The 18,857-nt window shown below is 34.0% G+C and overlaps 1 protein-coding gene across 1 annotated transcript in view; it reads right to left on the bottom strand.

Annotated features, from left to right (window-relative positions):
- Window positions 1-18,176: 18,176 nt before the first annotated feature.
- adisspb (adipose secreted signaling protein b) overlaps window positions 18,177-18,857 on the bottom strand; it is a 55,785-nt gene continuing 55,104 nt past the window's right edge. Inside the window, exon 6 of the mRNA XM_030162486.1 lies at window positions 18,177-18,843. Coding sequence (XP_030018346.1) covers window positions 18,743-18,843 — 101 coding nt within the window. The 3' untranslated portion in view covers window positions 18,177-18,742. The remainder of the gene's footprint in view (window positions 18,844-18,857) is intronic.

The following is an 18,857-nucleotide window of genomic DNA, read 5'->3' as shown; positions in this document are numbered from 1 at the left end:
GATTCCATTCAGTCTCATGATGGGACTCCATTCTCTTTTCTTTGATAATATGATCAGATCTCCATGTGACACCTATATTCTTATCACATTATTATTTGTTCCGCTCCGACTCACAATTAGATCCTATTACCGTGGGCTACGTAAAGCACATGATGCCCACCGTCTCTATACTGTGTGCGCCTTTGCGTGGCCTCTGCGTGCCCCACGGCCCACGGGAAGGGTTCAGTGTTTATTTGCACCACGCACCGACCGCCTCATCTCCTCATCTGCGCCTCTCGTGTGCTGCCCGTATTTGCGGCCTCGTGGAGATGAATCTGATCAATCAGATCAATCAACAGAGATTACTGTAATCCCAGAGGTCAGCGGGAGGGCACCGGGCCACGCAGAGTTCACACCTCCCCACTCACACTCACACTATCCAGACAAATCTGAGCAAGAATGGCAAACATTTGGAAAGATTTAACCATTTAGACAAGGACTGTTTTAGGGAAAAGATGGTTTAAAACAGCCTGCACTAAGATCTGCAGCTCAGGTTTGTACAAAAAACTTAAAATGATAAAAATGTTGATTCAACTAATACAATATAAATAGGCTATAATATAAAAAGATGGTTTAAAACAGCCTGCACTAAGATCTGCAGGTCAGGTTTGTAAAAAAAAACTTAAAATGATAAAAATGTAGATTCAAGTAGTACAATATAAATAGACTATAATATAAAAAGATGATTTAAAACAGTCTGGGCTGAGATCTGCGGGTCAGGTTTGTAAAAAAAACTTAAAATTATAAAAATGTAGATTCAAGTAGTACAATATAAAAAGACTATAATATAAACTAGTATTAAAAAGATGATTTAAAACAGTCTGGACAAACATCTGCAGGTCAGGTTTGTAAAAAAAAACTTAAAATGATAAAAATGTAGATTCAACTAGTATCATATAAACAGACTATTATATAAACTAATATTAACCCTTGAATTATGGGAACCTTAGTCAAGATTTTTTTTTCCTGTATGGTTTTATTCCTCTTTAGCCATGAAAAAATAAATAAATAAATAATGCGATTGAATTTTTTTTTTCAATTAACTTATTTTTCATGGAGTTACAAAAATGTCCACTCAGCTGAACACCATGTGTTTAACCCTTTCATGCACAGTGTTCACTCCAGTGGACAGTTCTTCTCCAGCTGTTCTCTTGTTTATTCACAGGTTTTGCTGTTTTAGTTCATAATCAGCCGACACAGTGAACACTTATGCACCATCCCATAATACACTGACATTCATACCATTACTGTAACTTTGCTGTTCTTGATAAACCTGATCTGCAGTGACATGTTTGAGTGTAAATCAATAGTTAATTGTTAGACTGTAATTAGCAGATTTTTAAAACAAAAAAAAAAACAAAAAGTCTTTTTTTGCATATTAAATTCATGAACTAGGAAGATTATTACTGTTTGTAATTATTTAAGGAGAAGGGGTGGGATTTTAGAAGTTTTGCTTCTTCTCCCTCCTTTTTGAATATGTATTATATGTCTTATGTTTAAGTATTTGTTTATTTTGACATTCATGTTCGAAATAAACACATCAGTCAATCAAATCAATCAATCCAGTGAGTCATAACTAGTATTAGAGGATGTTAAAACGTGAGAAAACATCAGATTAGCAGCATGACAAATGTTTTTATTTCATTGTTTTCATATTACTTTCTGATATTTGCTTTTAAATACATGTTTCTGTGCTTCAAGAATAAAATGCATGGTGTAGCCAAGTGGATATTTTTGTAAATCCATGGAAAAAAAAACTCAGCTGCATTGTTTTTTTGTTTTTTTCCATGCCTAATGAGGACTAAAAACACTCAAAAAAAAAGAAAAGATCTCGACAAAGGTTCTAATTATTCCTGCATGAAAGGGTTAATTTTTGAAGCAAAGAATGCAAAATGAAAAAGTGATTTTCAGTGAGAAAACTATGAAGTAAAAACATTTCCAATGCTACTAATCTGATGTTTTCTGTCATTTTAACACACTCTAATACTAGTTATTACTCACTTTATGGACATAACATGCAAAAAAAAAACCCACTCAAACATGTTACTGCAGATCAGGTTTATCAAGAACAGCAAAGTTATAGTCATGGTATGAATGTTAGTGTATTATGGGATGGTGCAGAAGTGTCCACTGTGTTGGCTCATATGGAAGTAAAACAACAAAACCATGAAAATATAAGAGAACAGCTGGAGAAGAACTGTCCACTGTATGAATGAAAAGGTTAAAAAGAGGATTTAAGGGAATAAATACAGGTTTTTCTTTAGTAAAAATGGAATGAAATGGAAGAATGAGCTGTAAATTCTCACATTTGGGACATTTGAAGAACTTTGCAGCGACGCACGGTTCATTGTAAGGCCGCGCGCGCACAGACGCACAAGAAGATAAATACTAGAAATAATAGAATTAAACAACAACAATAATAAAAATACAAATAATAGACTAATGCATACAGATATATGGTGACAGCAAGGGGTTTAGGATTTGTTTTTTATGTATGTGTGTGTGTTATCATTGTTGTGTATTTTGAGAATCCAATAAACACAAATAAAAACACACAAAATAAAAGACAGGTTTACAGCTGTCTGCGGTATTACCGTCAAATCTGAAGGAAAAAAAAAAAAAAACACCACACAGTGATGCATCTGATGCTGATGCGACGTCCTTATGAATAAATAAGTCCTTCAGTCGTGTTTTCCACAGTGGCCGTGGGTGGTGTGGGCTCTTCCCCACGGACACAGAGCAGTGAGTGGACGCCAAAACGGGACTTTGACCCACCCGCCCGTGTTTTTTTTTTTTTTTTTTCCTGTCCGAGGAAACACTAGAGAGAGACTATTGAAATAGACTGAGTAGAAAAGGAGAAGGAACCGGTCAGACTGATGCCAAAATACTGCTGGGACTGGGCTAAAAGCAAAGAGGCTTTTCAAAATAAAAGCCCCCCACCCCCACCTACCACCCCCTACATTCGGCTGTTTTAATAGGTTTGAATAAAAGATGGTAAATATTGAAATGGACACATAAAGATATCACAATCCTCTTAGAAATGACGAAAATACATGTAAGGTCCACAGATATGATAAAGCAGTCATTGCCAAAGGATTCAACAGTTTTTTTTTTCTCCTAATTTGAACGAAATCAACGTTAATATACGGCCTTTTTTTAATTAAAAAAAAGAAGAGTAAAAAGAGTTACAAGTATTATAGTGTCTGAACATTTTAAACATCTAAACTTCTCACAATAATTTTACATGTTACATTTATTAACTTTAAATTAAATTACTTCGAGATGTTAAATTATTACAAAACGAAGAATCTCATTAACAACCCCTATGATAATACTATTATTTTTATTATTATTATTATTAGTTTATGACTGCCTATTTGATTTTTTTTTTTTAATTCTTTTCATTGTGTTTTTGTTTCTATGACTGCAAAAACATGAGTCAAATAATATTCACATTTTACTGATTTGACCTAATTATTACTGCTTTTATTTGTAATTTAATAAAGATGAGAGTAATAATACAATAAAGAGAAGGTATTCACATAGGCCTACATGACTTTTTTGTTTTTTTAATTCTTTATATTTCTTGGCTTTAAAGAAACTAAATGTAGACCTGGATTAGGGTCAGATTTAAGACAGTCCTTAAATTTTGAGCTGAACTGTTGGAATATTTGAAAGGATTTGTTGTTAAAACAGGTGTTTGTGTGGATAGAGACTAGAGATGACAGTGATTTAGTTTTGGGTTTTTTTTCCTCCTGTCAGAAGCATTAAGATCCTCAAATAAATAAATAAATACATAAATAAAAAGTAGAGTTTTAATTGTAAATGAACTATAGTCAGATTTAAGCCAGTCCTTCAGTTTTGAACTGAACTATTGGAATATTTGAATGGTTTTGTTGTTAAAACAGGTGTTTGTATGGATATAGACTATAGATGACAGTGACTTAGTTTGGGTTTTTTTTTCCTCCTGTCAGAAGCATTAAGATCCTCAAATAAATAAATAAATAAATAAATAAATAAAGTTTTAATTGTAAATGAACTAAATGCAGATTCTGATCTGTTTTAACCCTTTCATGCATAGACAGTTATTCTACAGCTGTTTTTGTTTGTTTGTTTGTTTGTTTTTTATGTATTCATGGATTTTGTTGTTTTAGTTCCATATCAGCCAAAACAGTGGAGGCTTTTGCATCCTCCCATACACTGCAACTGATAACATTACTGTAACTTTGCTGTTCTTGATAAACCTGATCTAACATGTTTGAGTGTAAATCAGTTCCTTGATATTGTTATTGTTATTGTTAGGGTTAGGTTTTGCATTTTATCTCCATGAAATAAGTAATGACTAATATTAGAGTATGTTAAAATGTAAAAAAAAAAAAAAAAAAATCATCAAATTAGCTGCATTAAAATGTTTTTTGTTTCATAGTTTTCTCACAGTATATCTATAAAACACATGGTGTCCAGTTTAGTGAACATTTTCTTAACTCCATGAAAAATAGCTTCATAAAAAAATGTATTTGCTTTTTTTTTTATTTTCATGCCTAAAGACGAATAAAATCACTGAAGAAAAAAAATCTTGAGTAAGGTTCTCATAATTCATGCATGAAAGGGTTAAATATATTTACAGGTGTATTTGTTCTTGTATTAAACTTATGAACTAATGTGTGTGTGTGTGTGTGTGTGTGTTCAGATTCCTTCAGTCTGATGCTGATGTTCAGTTGAATCCTCCTAATTTCCACCTGACTTATCCAGGTAAGAACAGACAGAAGAACTGAGTCACGGACCTGATCCTCCGTGTCAGATGGACACGCGTAAAGGCCGGGCTCGTGGGCGGCTGTGCGTCCTTACCGGAGGAGGAGGGGAACCTGCGTGTGACGCGGTCCGGTCCGGTCTCAGCCTGACCCGGATGGATGAGTTCAGAGGTGGATTTACAGAGTGAGTCACAGCAAAAAACAAAACAAAAAACAAAAAAACACGGGGCTGTTCCACTCACCCACGGCTGTTTTAGGATGGACTTCATTTGCAAAGACAAACCTGTGTCCACGCACAGACACGCAGACCTGCATGTGGTTTATTATTCCTGATGCTTTTACATGATGTTCTATAAAGACAGATTTCTGAAAAGTCACTGGATTTTTATTTATTTTTTTGTCCAAATGAGCTCACACTTATTTCCACTGATGAAAACAGTAAAAATGACCAGCTCCTTTTAATCTGTCCAGTGAAATCTGCTCATATTAAACCCAAAAATCTAAATTTAAGAATAATCAAAGTGAAATATTTGACTATTAACCCATAAAAACCCAAATATCCACCAGTGACCAAAAGCATCAACTGATACAAACTGTTTAATACCTGTTGATCCACTAATCCTATCAATACATGTAAAAAAAAAAAAAAAAAAAAGTCAGAATTTTTAGATTAAAATCAGAATTTAGAGGAAAAAAGTCAGAATTCTGAAATAAAAGTCAGAATTCCAAGAAAAAAAGTCAGAATTCTGAGATTGAAGCCAGAATTTTGAGATTAAAGTCAGAATTCCAAGAAAAAAGTCAGAATTCTGAGATTAAAGTCAGAATTCCGAGATTAGTCACTTGAGTTTTATTTATTTTTTTTGTCTAAATGAGCTCACACTTATTTCCACTGATGAAAACAGTAAAAATGACCAGCTCCTTTTAATCTGTCCAGTGAAATCTGCTCATATTAAACCCAAAAATCTAAATTTAAGAATAATCAAAGTGAAATATTTGACTATTAACCCATAAAAACCCAAATATCCACCAGTGACCAAAAGCATCAACTGATACAAACTGTTTAATACCTGTTGATCCACTAATCCTATCAATACATGTAAAAAAAAAAAAAAAAAAGTCAGAATTTTTAGATTAAAATCAGAATTTAGAGGAAAAAAGTCAGAATTCTGAGATTGAAGCCAGAATTTTGAGATTAAAGTCAGAATTTCAAGAAAAAAGTCAGAATTCTGAGATTAAAGTCAGAATTTAGAGGAAAAAAGTCAGAATTCTGAGATTGAAGCCAGAATTTTGAGATTAAAATCAGAATTCCGAGATTGAAGTCAGAATTTAGAGGAAAATTCTGAAATGAAAGTCAGAATTCCAAGAAAAAAGTCAGAATTCGGAGATTAAAGTCAGAATTCCAAGAAAAAAGTCAGAATTCGGAGATTAAAGTCAGAATTCCGAGATTAGTCACTTGAGTTTTATTTATTTTTTTTGTCTAAATGAGCTCACACTTATTTCCACTGATGAAAACAGTAAAAATGACCAGCTCCTTTTAATCTGTCCAGTGAAATCTGCTCATATTAAACCCAAAAATCTGAATTTAAGAATAATCAAAGTGAAATATTTGACTATTAACCCATAAAAACCCAAATATCCACCTGTGACCAAAAGCATCAACTGATACAAACTGTTTAATACCTGTTGATCCACTAATCCTATCAATACATGTAAAAAAAAAAAAAAAAAAAAAAAGTCAGAATTTTGAGATTAAAATCAGAATTCCGAGATTAAAGTCAGAATTTAGAGGACAAAAGTCAGAATTCTGAAATAAAAGTCAGAATTCCAAGAAAAAAAGTCAGAATTCTGAGATTGAAGCCAGAATTTTGAGATTAAAGTCAGAATTTCAAGAAAAAAGTCAGAATTCTGAGATCAAAGCCAGAATTTTGAGATTAAAATCAGAATTCCGAGATTGAAGTCAGAATTTAGAGGAAAATTCTGAAATAAAAGTCAGAATTCCAAGAAAAAAGTCAGAATTCTGAGATTAAAGTCAGAATTTAGAGGAAAAAAGTCAGAATTCTGAGATTGAAGCCAGAATTTTGAGATTAAAGTCAGAATTTCAAGAAAAAAGTCAGAATTCTGAGATCAAAGCCAGAATTTTGAGATTAAAATCAGAATTCCGAGATTGAAGTCAGAATTTAGAGGAAAAAAGTCAGAATTCTGAAATAAAAGTCAGAATTCCAAGAAAAAAGTCAGAATTCGGAGATTAAAGTCAGAATTCCGAGATTAGTCACTTGAGTTTTTTTTTTTTTTTTTTTGTCTAAATGAGCTCACACTTATTTCCACTGATAAAAACAGTAAAAATGACCAGCTCCTTTTAATCTTTCCAGTGAAATCTGCTCATATTAAACCCAAAAATCTGAATTTAAGAATAATCAAAGTAAAATATTTGACTATTAACCCATAAAAACCCAAATATCCACCAGTGACCAAAAGCATCTACTGATACAAACTGTTTAATACCTGTTGATCCACTAATCCTATCAATACATGTAAATATTTAATGTAAAATACAGTTTGTCGTCTGTTCGTGGTCATCAGATATGACCCATTTGGATGATCAGAGGCTCCGCAGTTACCATGGAAACACCGTCATCTTCTACAACATTGATTCACCAGTAAAACCCATAGAGTTGGATCACTGACAGTGGATGGACACACTTCAGGTAATGATAGATTTGATTAGAAAACGGTCATGTTTTCTTCAGTTTTCTCTGTTTCTGTTATAATAACCCTCAACTTTAATCTGAGCTTTTACGAACAGCTATATGATCTGGAAATTAAATATAGGAAAATACCTGATTTTCATTGAAGAAAGCAAAATACAGACAATAACACTGCAGTAAATGGTGATAAATCACTTAAGAAAGGTTACATAATGAGAAAAAATAATGATAAATGGTAAACTGTCACAAAAGTAGACACACTTGTTTTAGACTCTACTATTGTTAGCTTTGCTGAAAAAGTCACTTTTTCTATTTTTGATGTAATAACCGTCAACTTTAAACTGAGCTTTCATGAACATGTACATGATCATTGAATTAAATATAGGAAAATACCTGATTTTCCACAAAATACAGATGATAATATTATAATAAATGTTGATAAATGACTTAAGAAAGGTTAAATATAGAGACAAATTAATGACAGTGGATGGAGACACCGGATTTAAGTTCAATTAATGATAGATTTTGCTGAAAAAGTGACTTTTTCTGAAGTTGTATCTGTTTTTAATACCCAGCCAGCATGTCCATGTGGGCCCCAGAACGGTTACAATAGGCTGCATATAAGGGTCCCATGTGGGTTTGTCCGCAGTTTCCATGGTGGCCCCACATGTGTTGGCCCATATCAGAATCAGAATCAAAATTAGAATCAGAATCTCTTTATTGTCATTGCACCATGTACAGCGAAACTGAGGTAAAGCTCTCCATTTCAGTGCAAGAATTTACAGACAGACAAAAAATATCAGTTAAACAACAACAAATATCCGTAAAAAGGCACCGTTATTTACATTAAAAAAATAAAAAGTATTGCAAACTAAGATATTTGTAAAACAGAATTTAAGTTGTGCAAATAACACGAGAAGTAGTGTAAATGACATGAAAGATAAATATCATGGGATAAAATAGTGTGAAGAATAAATAATATGAGACATTTAGGTCTCTGATTCTGATCTGGGCAAACACATGTGGGGCCACCATGGAAACTGCAGACAAACCCACATGGGACCCTTATATGCAGCCCAAATGTAACCTTTCTGGGGCCCATATGGACATGCTGGCTGGGTAGAACAACCCTCACATATAATCTCAGCATGATCGTTAAAGTACATGATCAGTAAATTACGTATAAATAATTACACGACTTTCACTGAAAAAATGTGAAATACAAAGAATAATACTACGGAAAATGGTGATAAATCAAGTTAAATACAGAGAAACATTCATTTAGGAACCGACACAACAGCAGCTCTGGGTCTTTATGGGTTAAAACAGGAGCAAAAGTATTTACAGCGACTGAAATAACTGAATTAAACTTTATAAATACTGCACAAAGTAGTGATGAAGTTTAGAATTTTCAAACACTTAACCCTTTATTGGGCAAGTGACTATTTTTGGTCATGTCCACACACATTATAAGACAGTGATAGCATCAGTTACAGTGAGTCAACAGTCTCAGGTCCAATGTGGTCTCCAGGGTCTGGAAGGTCCACCTGTGCAGGAGCAGTGAGTGGACCTGCTTTGTTCAGTACCATGAAGTAATGGTACTAATGTAAGGACTGCTGTTCAGAGGGGTCATGTGCATGTGGACAGGGGTCTGGATCTGCACCGATGTGGGTCTAAATGTTCTAAAATACATGTTCCTAGCACCTTACATGTGTACTTGTATTTTTTTTTCTTTTTTTTGCCATTTATGGGTAAGGAACCAAATATGGTAACTTCACTGACCTTCATTTTTGAACATAAAAATACAAAAAAACTGAAAAATATCACATATAAAGTCTTGTTATGTCCTCCAATAACACACTAAGGTTGAAATGCTGAATTCCGTAGTATTTTAATGAGTGTCCTCTAAAGGGTTAACAGTTCCTTTCTGTAAATGTTCTGTTTCTAGAAGTAAAAACAAAGCATATTTAAGGTTCTTATAACAAAACTATAAATATAATCCATTCCAACAGTTACAGGAGTAATCTTAAATGGTTATTTTAAGGGACCGTTGGGATGCAGATATGCAGATGGTGTGGTTTGTGGAGCCGAGCTGAACTGAGCTGGTGTCTACTGCCCCCATGTGGTGCTGCAAGGAACTGATACAGGCCACTGGAACTACACTGTACACCAGGGGAGTCAAACTCATTTTAGTTCAGGGGCCATATCTGAAGTGGGCCGGAGTAGAAAAATAATAACATAAGAACCCAAAAATAATGACAACTCCAAATTTTTGTCTTTGTTTTATTGTAAAAAAAAAAAAAAACCCAACAACATTAAATTATGAAAATACTTACTTTTATAAACTATCCAAAAACCTGAAAAAACTGAAATTTAAATTAAAAAACAGAAGAAAATTTAGTGCAATTTTAACAATATTTTTCCTCAACTTATCATTTGTCCATGTGCATTATGGATCAGATCTACAAAGACACTAAACACTGAGGAACAGGCAGAAAAATTATTAAAATTGTGCTGAATTTTCTTTAGACATTTCAGGTTGTTCATATTTGTTCAGGTTATTCACATTTTGTTGGTACAGGATAGTTTGAAAATGTAAATATTTTCATAATTTCATGTTATTTTTTGCACTAAAAGAAAAAAAATTAAGTTGCTAATTCTAGATTTATTTATTTATTTATTTATTTTTGGCTTAATTGAAGATTTTTTTGGCTTAATTGAAGATTTTTTTTGGCTTCATTCAAGATTTTTTTTTTACTTAATTTGAGATTTTTTTTGTCTTAATTCAAGATTTTTTGCTAAATTTGAGATTTTTTTGGCTTAATAGAAAATTTTTTTGCTTAATTGAATTTTTTTTTTGCTTAATTAAATTTTTTTTTTGGTAAATTTTAGATTTTTTTTGGCTTAATTTAGATTTTTTTTTACTTAATTGAAGATTTTTTTTGTGGCTTAATTGAAGATTTTTTTTTTACTTAACTGAAGATTTTTTTTTTGCTTAATTCAAGATTTTTTGCTAAATTTGAGATTTTTTTGGTCTTAATTGAAGATTTTTTTTTTTTTTACTTAATTGAAGATTTTTTTTTTTTTACTTAATTGAAGATTTTTTTGTGGCTTAATTGACGATTTTTTTTTTTTCCAACTTAATTGAAGATTTTTTTTGGCTTAATTCAAGATTTTTTGCTAAATTTGACATTTTTTGGGCTTAATTGAAGATTTTTTTTAACTTAACTGAAGATTTTTTTTTTGGCTTAATTCAAGATTTTTTCCTTAATTCAAGCTAATTTATTTTTTTTGCTTAATTCAATTCAAGACTGGAATTTTTGCACTTAGCAAAAACATCCCAGGGGCCAAACTGGACCCTTTGGTGGGCTGCATTTGGCCCCCAGGCCGCATGTTTGACACCCCTGCTGTACACACACATATACAAACACACACACACATATATATACACACATTGCAGTTTTATTCAGTTTTGACATGAAAAAATACAAATCACACACACACGGAGCGAGTCAACTGCTACATTCCTGAAACAGTTCATCTATGGAGCACTTGAGTTTTACACACAGGAGGAAGATTTGACCTAATATTTGCAGGCGAACGTCAGAAAAATCTAGTCAGTCTGTACGACACACACACAGTCCTGGTCTAACGCACACTTATCACACACAGGCTAATTACATTAAGGCCCAATACTTTCAGTTTGGTTCAACAAAAACAATACAGAAATGATGCACAAATGTGGATTCCAAAGAGAGAAAAGCTGAAAAAAAAAAGGATGATATGGTGAGAGTCTGACAGCAGTGCAGAGACGTGTTGGCACTCGCTACGATAAAAATGTCCAATAAGGAGAGCGGACAGGAAGTTAACCTTTCAACATCCACAGTATTCACAAAGCGTCAGATGGGCACCAGAGTCCATTTAGGAGCGAACAGAAGGCCAGGACCAAACACAAGGCTCCAGTGGAACCACAACTGCTGCACTAAACCTGCTGACATAGTAGTGGTTTTTAGGATGTGGGTCCCAAACCTTCTGGAAAACTCTGCACATGGGAGTTCTACGGAAGAGGAGTGGGGCCACTGGGAAATAAAATATAAAAATTAAGGTCCAATATAGTTTTTTAAATTGTTATTATGAAGAAAAAAAAGTCAGAATTCCGAGATTAAAGTCAGAATTTTCAAGAAAAAAAGTCAAAATTCCAAGATTAAAGTCTGAATTCCTAGATTAAAGTCAGAATTCTGATATTAAAGTCAGAATTCTGAGATTAAAGTCAGAATTTTCAAGAAAAAAAGTCAGAATTCTGGGATTAAAGTCAGAATTTTGAGATTTAAATCAGAATTTTGAGATTAAAATCAGAATTCCTAGATTAAAGTCAGAATTCTGATATCAAAGTCAGGATTCTGAGTTTAAAGTCAGAATTTTGACTTTCTTCTCTGATGAGCAAAAGGCGAGTGAATGTTATGTTTTGAAACTTGTGGACGTATATTTGAATAAAAAGCCACTGATATCTGATTCCCTTCCTTTTGCTCATCTAAGACAGTAATGTCTTCCTCTGGAACCCCTCGGATGCGTAAAAAGTCACCTCGGTCTGTCATTTTGTCAGACTGTTGTACTTCTCCTGCATGCCATAAAGCAAAAGTGACACTCTCCCTGAATGTCAAGAAAAAAATGTAATATCATGAATTGCGTAAAGATAACACGCCACTTTTAATTAGTGTGTTATCTGTACGCGTTATAAGCTTTCCGTATGTGTGTTCACGCCACGTCAAATACCACACGATTAGCAGTTACGGGTTAAGTTCAGGGTCACGGACATGTAAACCGGAGATCTTGGTGTACATTGACACGCTATCAAATGGTGTTGAATAACACGTAAAAGGATGAAAATGCGTACGTACAGCATACCAAATGCCAAAAGAAGTGGTGTGACATACAACACGATTTTGTGAGATCAGTCTGGGAGGAAAAAAATCCAAATTTTGAGAAAAAAAAAAAGTCAGAATTCTAACTTGAATTTAAGAATTTTGACTTTAATCTCGGAATTCTGACTTTAATCTCAGAATTCTGATTTTTTTTCTCAATTCTGACTTTAATCTAGGAATTCTAACTTTAATCTTGGAATTCTGACTTTAATCTCAGAATTCTGACTTTAATCTCAGAATTCTGACTTTAATCTCAGAATTCTGACTTTAATCTCAGAATTCAGTCATTTTTTCTCAGAATTCTGACTTTTTTTCTCAGAATTGACTTTTTTCTAAAAATTCTGACTTTAATCTCGGAATTCTGACTTTAATCTCGGAAAACTGACTCAGGTTATGGGTTCTAACAGAACATGCGGCGGCCTGAGATGAATGTATTTGTCTTCATTTTTATTCTTCAACCCAAGCGAGTCCATCCAAACAGGACGGATGTGACGGACATGTGGATGTTCGAAGGTTAAATATCCTTAGCGGTGGAGATCTTCAGCTCCTGTTGGATCAAACACATGGAAGCTGGTGGTGAAATGGTGGAAACCCAACCGACACGTGCAGTAGATCTGATGGATTCCCTGCATTCTTCAGAGGATCCGGGCGTCTACCTGTGGCGGGTCGGCGGCGGCGTGAGTCCGTAAACAACGGCAGGTTCATTTCAGACAGAAACGACACAGTTCAACAAAAGGCACTTGGTTTGTCCATGTGTTCTGAAGGCTTCCTGAAGTCCAACCCCAGTGGATCCCTGTCCAGAAACTACAGCGGGCCAACGTGGTCACAGCTCAGCGACAAGTGGACGTGACCACAGAAAAAAACCCTCCATATTTATTTTGGCGTCAGGTGTTTGTGATGCAGTTTTTTCTGACTGACTGTAGAAGCTCTATCTCTGAAACCACTGTCGAAAGAACATTTAAAGCCTGATCTCAGTAGAACAACAACAATACTGGTGGACTGTTACAAGTTCAAATCGTATGTAGTCATGTGATCAATCGCACGCAAGAATCATAGTGAAAGAGCGACATTTGACTGTTGTTTTTAACCCATAAAGACCCAAACATCCACCAACGACCAAAACCGTCTACTGACCTAAGATGTTTAATAACGTCTGAACCACTAAACCTATTCATACGTTGAAATAACTGATGTGAAATTAAGTTTGTCATCTTTTCATGGTCATCAGATATGACCCATTTGGACGTTCAGAGGCTCCGTAGTTACCATGGAAACACTGTCATCTTCAACAACACTGATTCACCAGTAATGACAGTAGATGAAAACACTTGTTTTAGACTCCGTTTTTGGTATCTTTGCTGAAAAAGTCACTTTTTCTCTATTTTTGATATAATAACCTTCAACTTTAAACTGAGCTTTTATGAACATTTACATGATTATCTAATTAAATACAAGAAAATATCAGATTTTCATTAAAAAACATAAAATACAGAGGATAATATATAATAAATGTTGGTAAATGACTTAACCCCATAACACCAAATGTACCATATTTGATACATGAGTGTTGAAGCCCTCTACATGATCAGTGTGATATTTTTTGTCTTGAAAAACCTGATGTATACAATTAGATACATGCAATACACAGATAATCCACCAGGGGGAGGAATTCATTCACCAGAGGCCTTTCCAGTGACACTACAAGACTGTCATTAATGAGGAAGAAAGAAGAACTTTGGCAATTTTGAAAAGGAATTACCGATTTGTTAGACATGTTTGTGTTTTATTATGTTTTTGTTTGTTCAAAAATAATATCTGAGCATTGAGACCTGATGGATCAAATATGATACATAACTGAAACTCATAAATGGAAATTGTCCTTCAGAAGGACCAATAAAGGCTCCAGTTTCAAAGAACTGGAATTTTCTGTTAATGATTTAATGGTTCCGGCTTTACAGGGTTAAATATGGACCAAATTACTTGTTAACAGTTTGAAATAAAATTCATATGACCAGAGGGAGTCCTGGAAAAGAATTATTGACTCAAGATTTTTAAAGTGTAGTTCAATCTAAGTTTTTTTGGAGCCACCCCCAGGATATTCCAACTTTAACATAGCTCTTTATCACCATTATTTTGGTCCTTGGGGTTTGTAAAACTGAAACTCATAGATGGAAATTGATATTTAAAAAAACCCCAACATTTTTTAGGTTATTCAGAAGGACCAATAAAAACTCCAGCTTCAAAGAACTGGAATTTTCTGTCAATGATTTAATGGTTCAGGCTTTACTTAAATATAGCGAAAAATTAAAGTGGGAAGTGCCACAAAAGTAGCACTGGGTCTTTATGGGTTAAAGAGATCAGAAACATTTTTCATTTTTACTCTAAACATTTTAACACAAAATACCTGCAAATTTTCAAAACAGGCTTAAAGTGTGAAACATTTGAGGGGATTTATCCATTATCCTTATTTTGCATGATTGTCCATCTTCACAATATAAACACTGATTACAACCTAAATGAATGGAACAATAACACAGAGGAAAGAATCTGTAACTATGCACCACAAACGATAAACAACAAGAAGAACACAAAGTAAGAGACGCTACGATTACAGACTGGACACTGAAAACTCATCAGCTCATTGGAGTCAGATTAACGTTCATTATTTTAAAGTTGTTTTGGATTTGATCTGGCCAGAATAGTTCAGTTGTTTTCACATTTTAAGAATATGAAGCCCCTCAAAGGCTGACTTTAGACTTGTATACTCTGGGGATGTTTCAGGTCACTTTCTATCAGGTTGGATCAGTTTTTCTACTTTTACCACAGTTTGAATCTGTCCTTCTACTGGAGGACAGAACATGTGGATCTAATCCCCTCCAACATGTGCTTAAATCTAACCAAACCAAAACCACAACATCCTTAAAGCCCACGTTTATGTATCTGTTCAAATGTTACCGGCGATTGGATTTTGTGCATGTATTTGTGGCTCATTGGCAATCAACATATCGTTAACCTCGTAGCATAATTACCTAAGTGACACATGATATGGACAAAAGTATTTGGACACATTGAATTCAGGTATTTCTTTTCTAACAGGGGTCTGGGACACAAAACAATAATGACTAATGTCAAAATATAATTTTATATTGTGATAAAAATAACTGCATTGGTTAGTTTTGTTTAAATTGTTATCTTTGCTTCCAAAATGCCTCTCAACATAGATTTTTTTTAATGTTCTACCTCGAAATTTGTAAAATATTTTTCATGCTGACTGTAAATAATCTTCTACCACAACTAACCGTCTCCTTTCTTCACATCTCCCATTAAACTTTAAGAAAATATTGATGTTTATAAACTATATGGACAAAAATATTGGAACACATAATGTCCTGTTCAAGCTGATTTGAGATAAAAACATCAATATTAATGATGAATATGATATTTATCACAATATATAAAACTATATTACATTTGTTGCTTTTGTTTTGTAGTTCAGACCCCTGTTAAAAAAGAAACACCTGAATTCAATGTGTCCCGTTCCTTTTGTCCATATAGTGTATGACTTTATGCTATGATGCTAACAATATGTTATACAGTTGCAGAAAAAATGATTAGACCATCAAAAATCACCAAAAACAAGGTTTATGACACAGCTATTGATGTAAGAACTGAAGTGATTTTGGTTATTATCAAGAAAACCACGGAAAATGGATAGATATCAGCTCTGAAATTAAACTACTATGAGCTATTTTTGTTGTTATCATTATATTTGTCCAAACAAATGTACCTTTAGTTGTACCAGGCATTAAAATGAACAAGAAACTGAAGACAACAAGCGTGGACTAATAATTTCTCCCATGACTGTATATATTACATTATTTCTTTTCTTGGTAAGAGGACGGCTGCCTGTTGCACATTTAGGGTTTTGTTTTGTGTTTATACATTTTTACAAGAATAATTTCAAAGATAATACCTCATCAATCAGAAAAAACTTGCAGAATATTTTATACAGATCTACATAAATACCTCAATGTAACTGAGGGTGTGTTGTTTTGAGGCATTATTCTTATTCTTTGCGGAGAGGCAAAGCCCCCGTGTCTTTTACTCTGTACAAACACAACTGTCAGTTGAGTGGTGAAACCTCCAGAAAGAAGACCAGGACTTTTTCTAATGTTTGTCTTTGAGCTCCATGCTGCTCAGTCAGTCCAGTTAAAGCCTTCAGGATGGAGTAACCCTACATACGGTGGTCTCCTACGCTTCATAAACACACATTTTAGGCCAGAATTGCCTCTCAGTTCTATTCTTGTGCAGTTTTAAGTTATCCTGTTTATTTTAGTTTCAGGTTTCTTGATTAACGCCTATGAATTCACACAGTTATTAGACTTTTCACAGGAGGGACAGGGTGAAGAGCAGTGAAAAGGAGCTGAAGCTGCACTGACTGATGGAGCTCTGCTGCCCTCTACAGGTTCAGAAAGAAAAACACACGTTAACATCAAACAGGAAGAGAGAGGAGCGTGTCCAGGAGCAGATAGAAGGTAAAACCAGGCAGATGCATCCTTTCACTGGTCAGACTGAATTCAACACCAAAGCAGAAGAACGTTTTATATGTAAATGTCCTCAGAACGTTCACCATTTGTAATCAAGCTTAACCCTCCTGATGAATGTTCTGCACATGGCACTGCAGTAAAGAATGTGTTAATCAGTGGGTGTGGCTGTGGGGCTCATTTCCTGATAAAACTTAACAGAAAAAACTAAACATACAAACAGCACAGTTTACTACCCAAGAGGATTAGGTCCACTGGAAAAAACACAAAACAAAAACTAAGGTCCAAAATATATATCCTGTATATATTTTTATTATTATTATTATTCTGAGAAAAAAAGCCAGAATTCTGAGATTAAAGACAGAATTCTGACTTTTTTCTCTCAGAATTCTGACTTTAATATCAGATATCTGACTTTATTATCAGAATTTTGATTTTGTTATCAGAATTTTCACTTTATTATCAGATTTCTTTATTCTCAGAATAATAATAAAAAAATATATATATTGGACCTTAATTATTATTTTTTTTCCCAATGGCCCTAATCCACTTCTGTAGTTTACAGAAAGCAACACAGTATGAACAGACTACTAAACCAAACATATCTATCAAACTACTACACAACTACTGCCGAGTGATATGTCCCATTCTCATCATCATGATGATCTAAAAACACATGAAGAACACGCAAAAACTGCCAGAAACACCATAAATATCAATAACTTATTTATATACGTGCATAATTTCATTAATAACTTGTTTTCAAGATGTTTTTCTGTACTTTAGAGAATTAAACTTTATTTTGTCACAGTTATACCATCTTAAGTTAAGGTTCTATGCAGTTATTATTATGTTCAGGTGCAGTTTGTTCAATAAAAACTTATCTTATGCATGTTTTTCCTTAGATTTAGATTATTCAGGCTGCTGCTACGGAAATGAATTAGTGAGGATGTTTGGGAAAGTCCAATGATATTTCTTTGTAGGACATATTATGTTTGTTTGTTAACATTCTAGCAGCAAAACTATTGGTTGAATTCATACCAAACTGGGTTCATAGATTGCCAGTGACCTAGAATAGATGTGGTTACATTTTGGGAAAAGTAGGTCAAAGTTCAAATTTTTTATGAATTTTTTAAAATCTTTTTTTTCCTCCCATTTACTTATAATGGGTGAAATTTCACGTCTATAAAAATATCAATTTTGTTTCAGTTTACTATAAACTTGGCACATATATAGTGGCAACTGATATGCTGACATCAGCAAAGGCATAGACATGATGACATCAGCTGGATCGATGCCAAAATAAGATACAATACGTGTGAGGGCCTTATTGTCCTTATATTTATTACAAGCCACTGTGCTATTGTCTTTGTTTTTGCACTGCTTTAAAAGTTTAACACTTTTATACTCCTCTATCTATCTATCTATCTATCTATCTATCTATCTATCTATCTATCTATCTATCTATCTATCTATCTATCTATCTATCTATCTATCTATCTATCTATCTATCTATCTATCTATCTATCATGTACTCCAAGTGGATATTTGAAAGGTACATTTTGTATTTCAAAACACAAAGCCGTAGTCTGTTCATCGAGTTTTCGACCTTCAAACTCCAGTGTTAGTAGAACATGTTTCTTTGTTAAGTTTTGTCAGGAAATGAGCCGTGTACGTGTCCGTCTGCTTCCACGTAGGAGTGTGTGTCAGGTGTGGCTGCTGTGGGATGGTTTGGCTGTGTATTATGTCTGTGTTACAGGTGTTAGTGGCCGTTGTGTCATCTAGTCGAATCCCTGCCAGTCGCTCTGTTCGGAGTCGTACTCCAGCTCCACGCCGATGCAGCGCACTCCCTCCAGGAGCATGGGCGTCCCGTGGTGACGATCTGCATGACAAAGA

The sequence above is a fragment of the Sphaeramia orbicularis genome, chromosome 18 (assembly GCF_902148855.1).
Source record: "Sphaeramia orbicularis chromosome 18, fSphaOr1.1, whole genome shotgun sequence".
Taxonomy (NCBI): Eukaryota; Metazoa; Chordata; class Actinopteri; order Kurtiformes; family Apogonidae; genus Sphaeramia; species Sphaeramia orbicularis.
The sequence above is the reverse complement of the archived record's forward strand: the minus strand, read 5'-3'. Positions and strand labels throughout refer to the sequence as shown.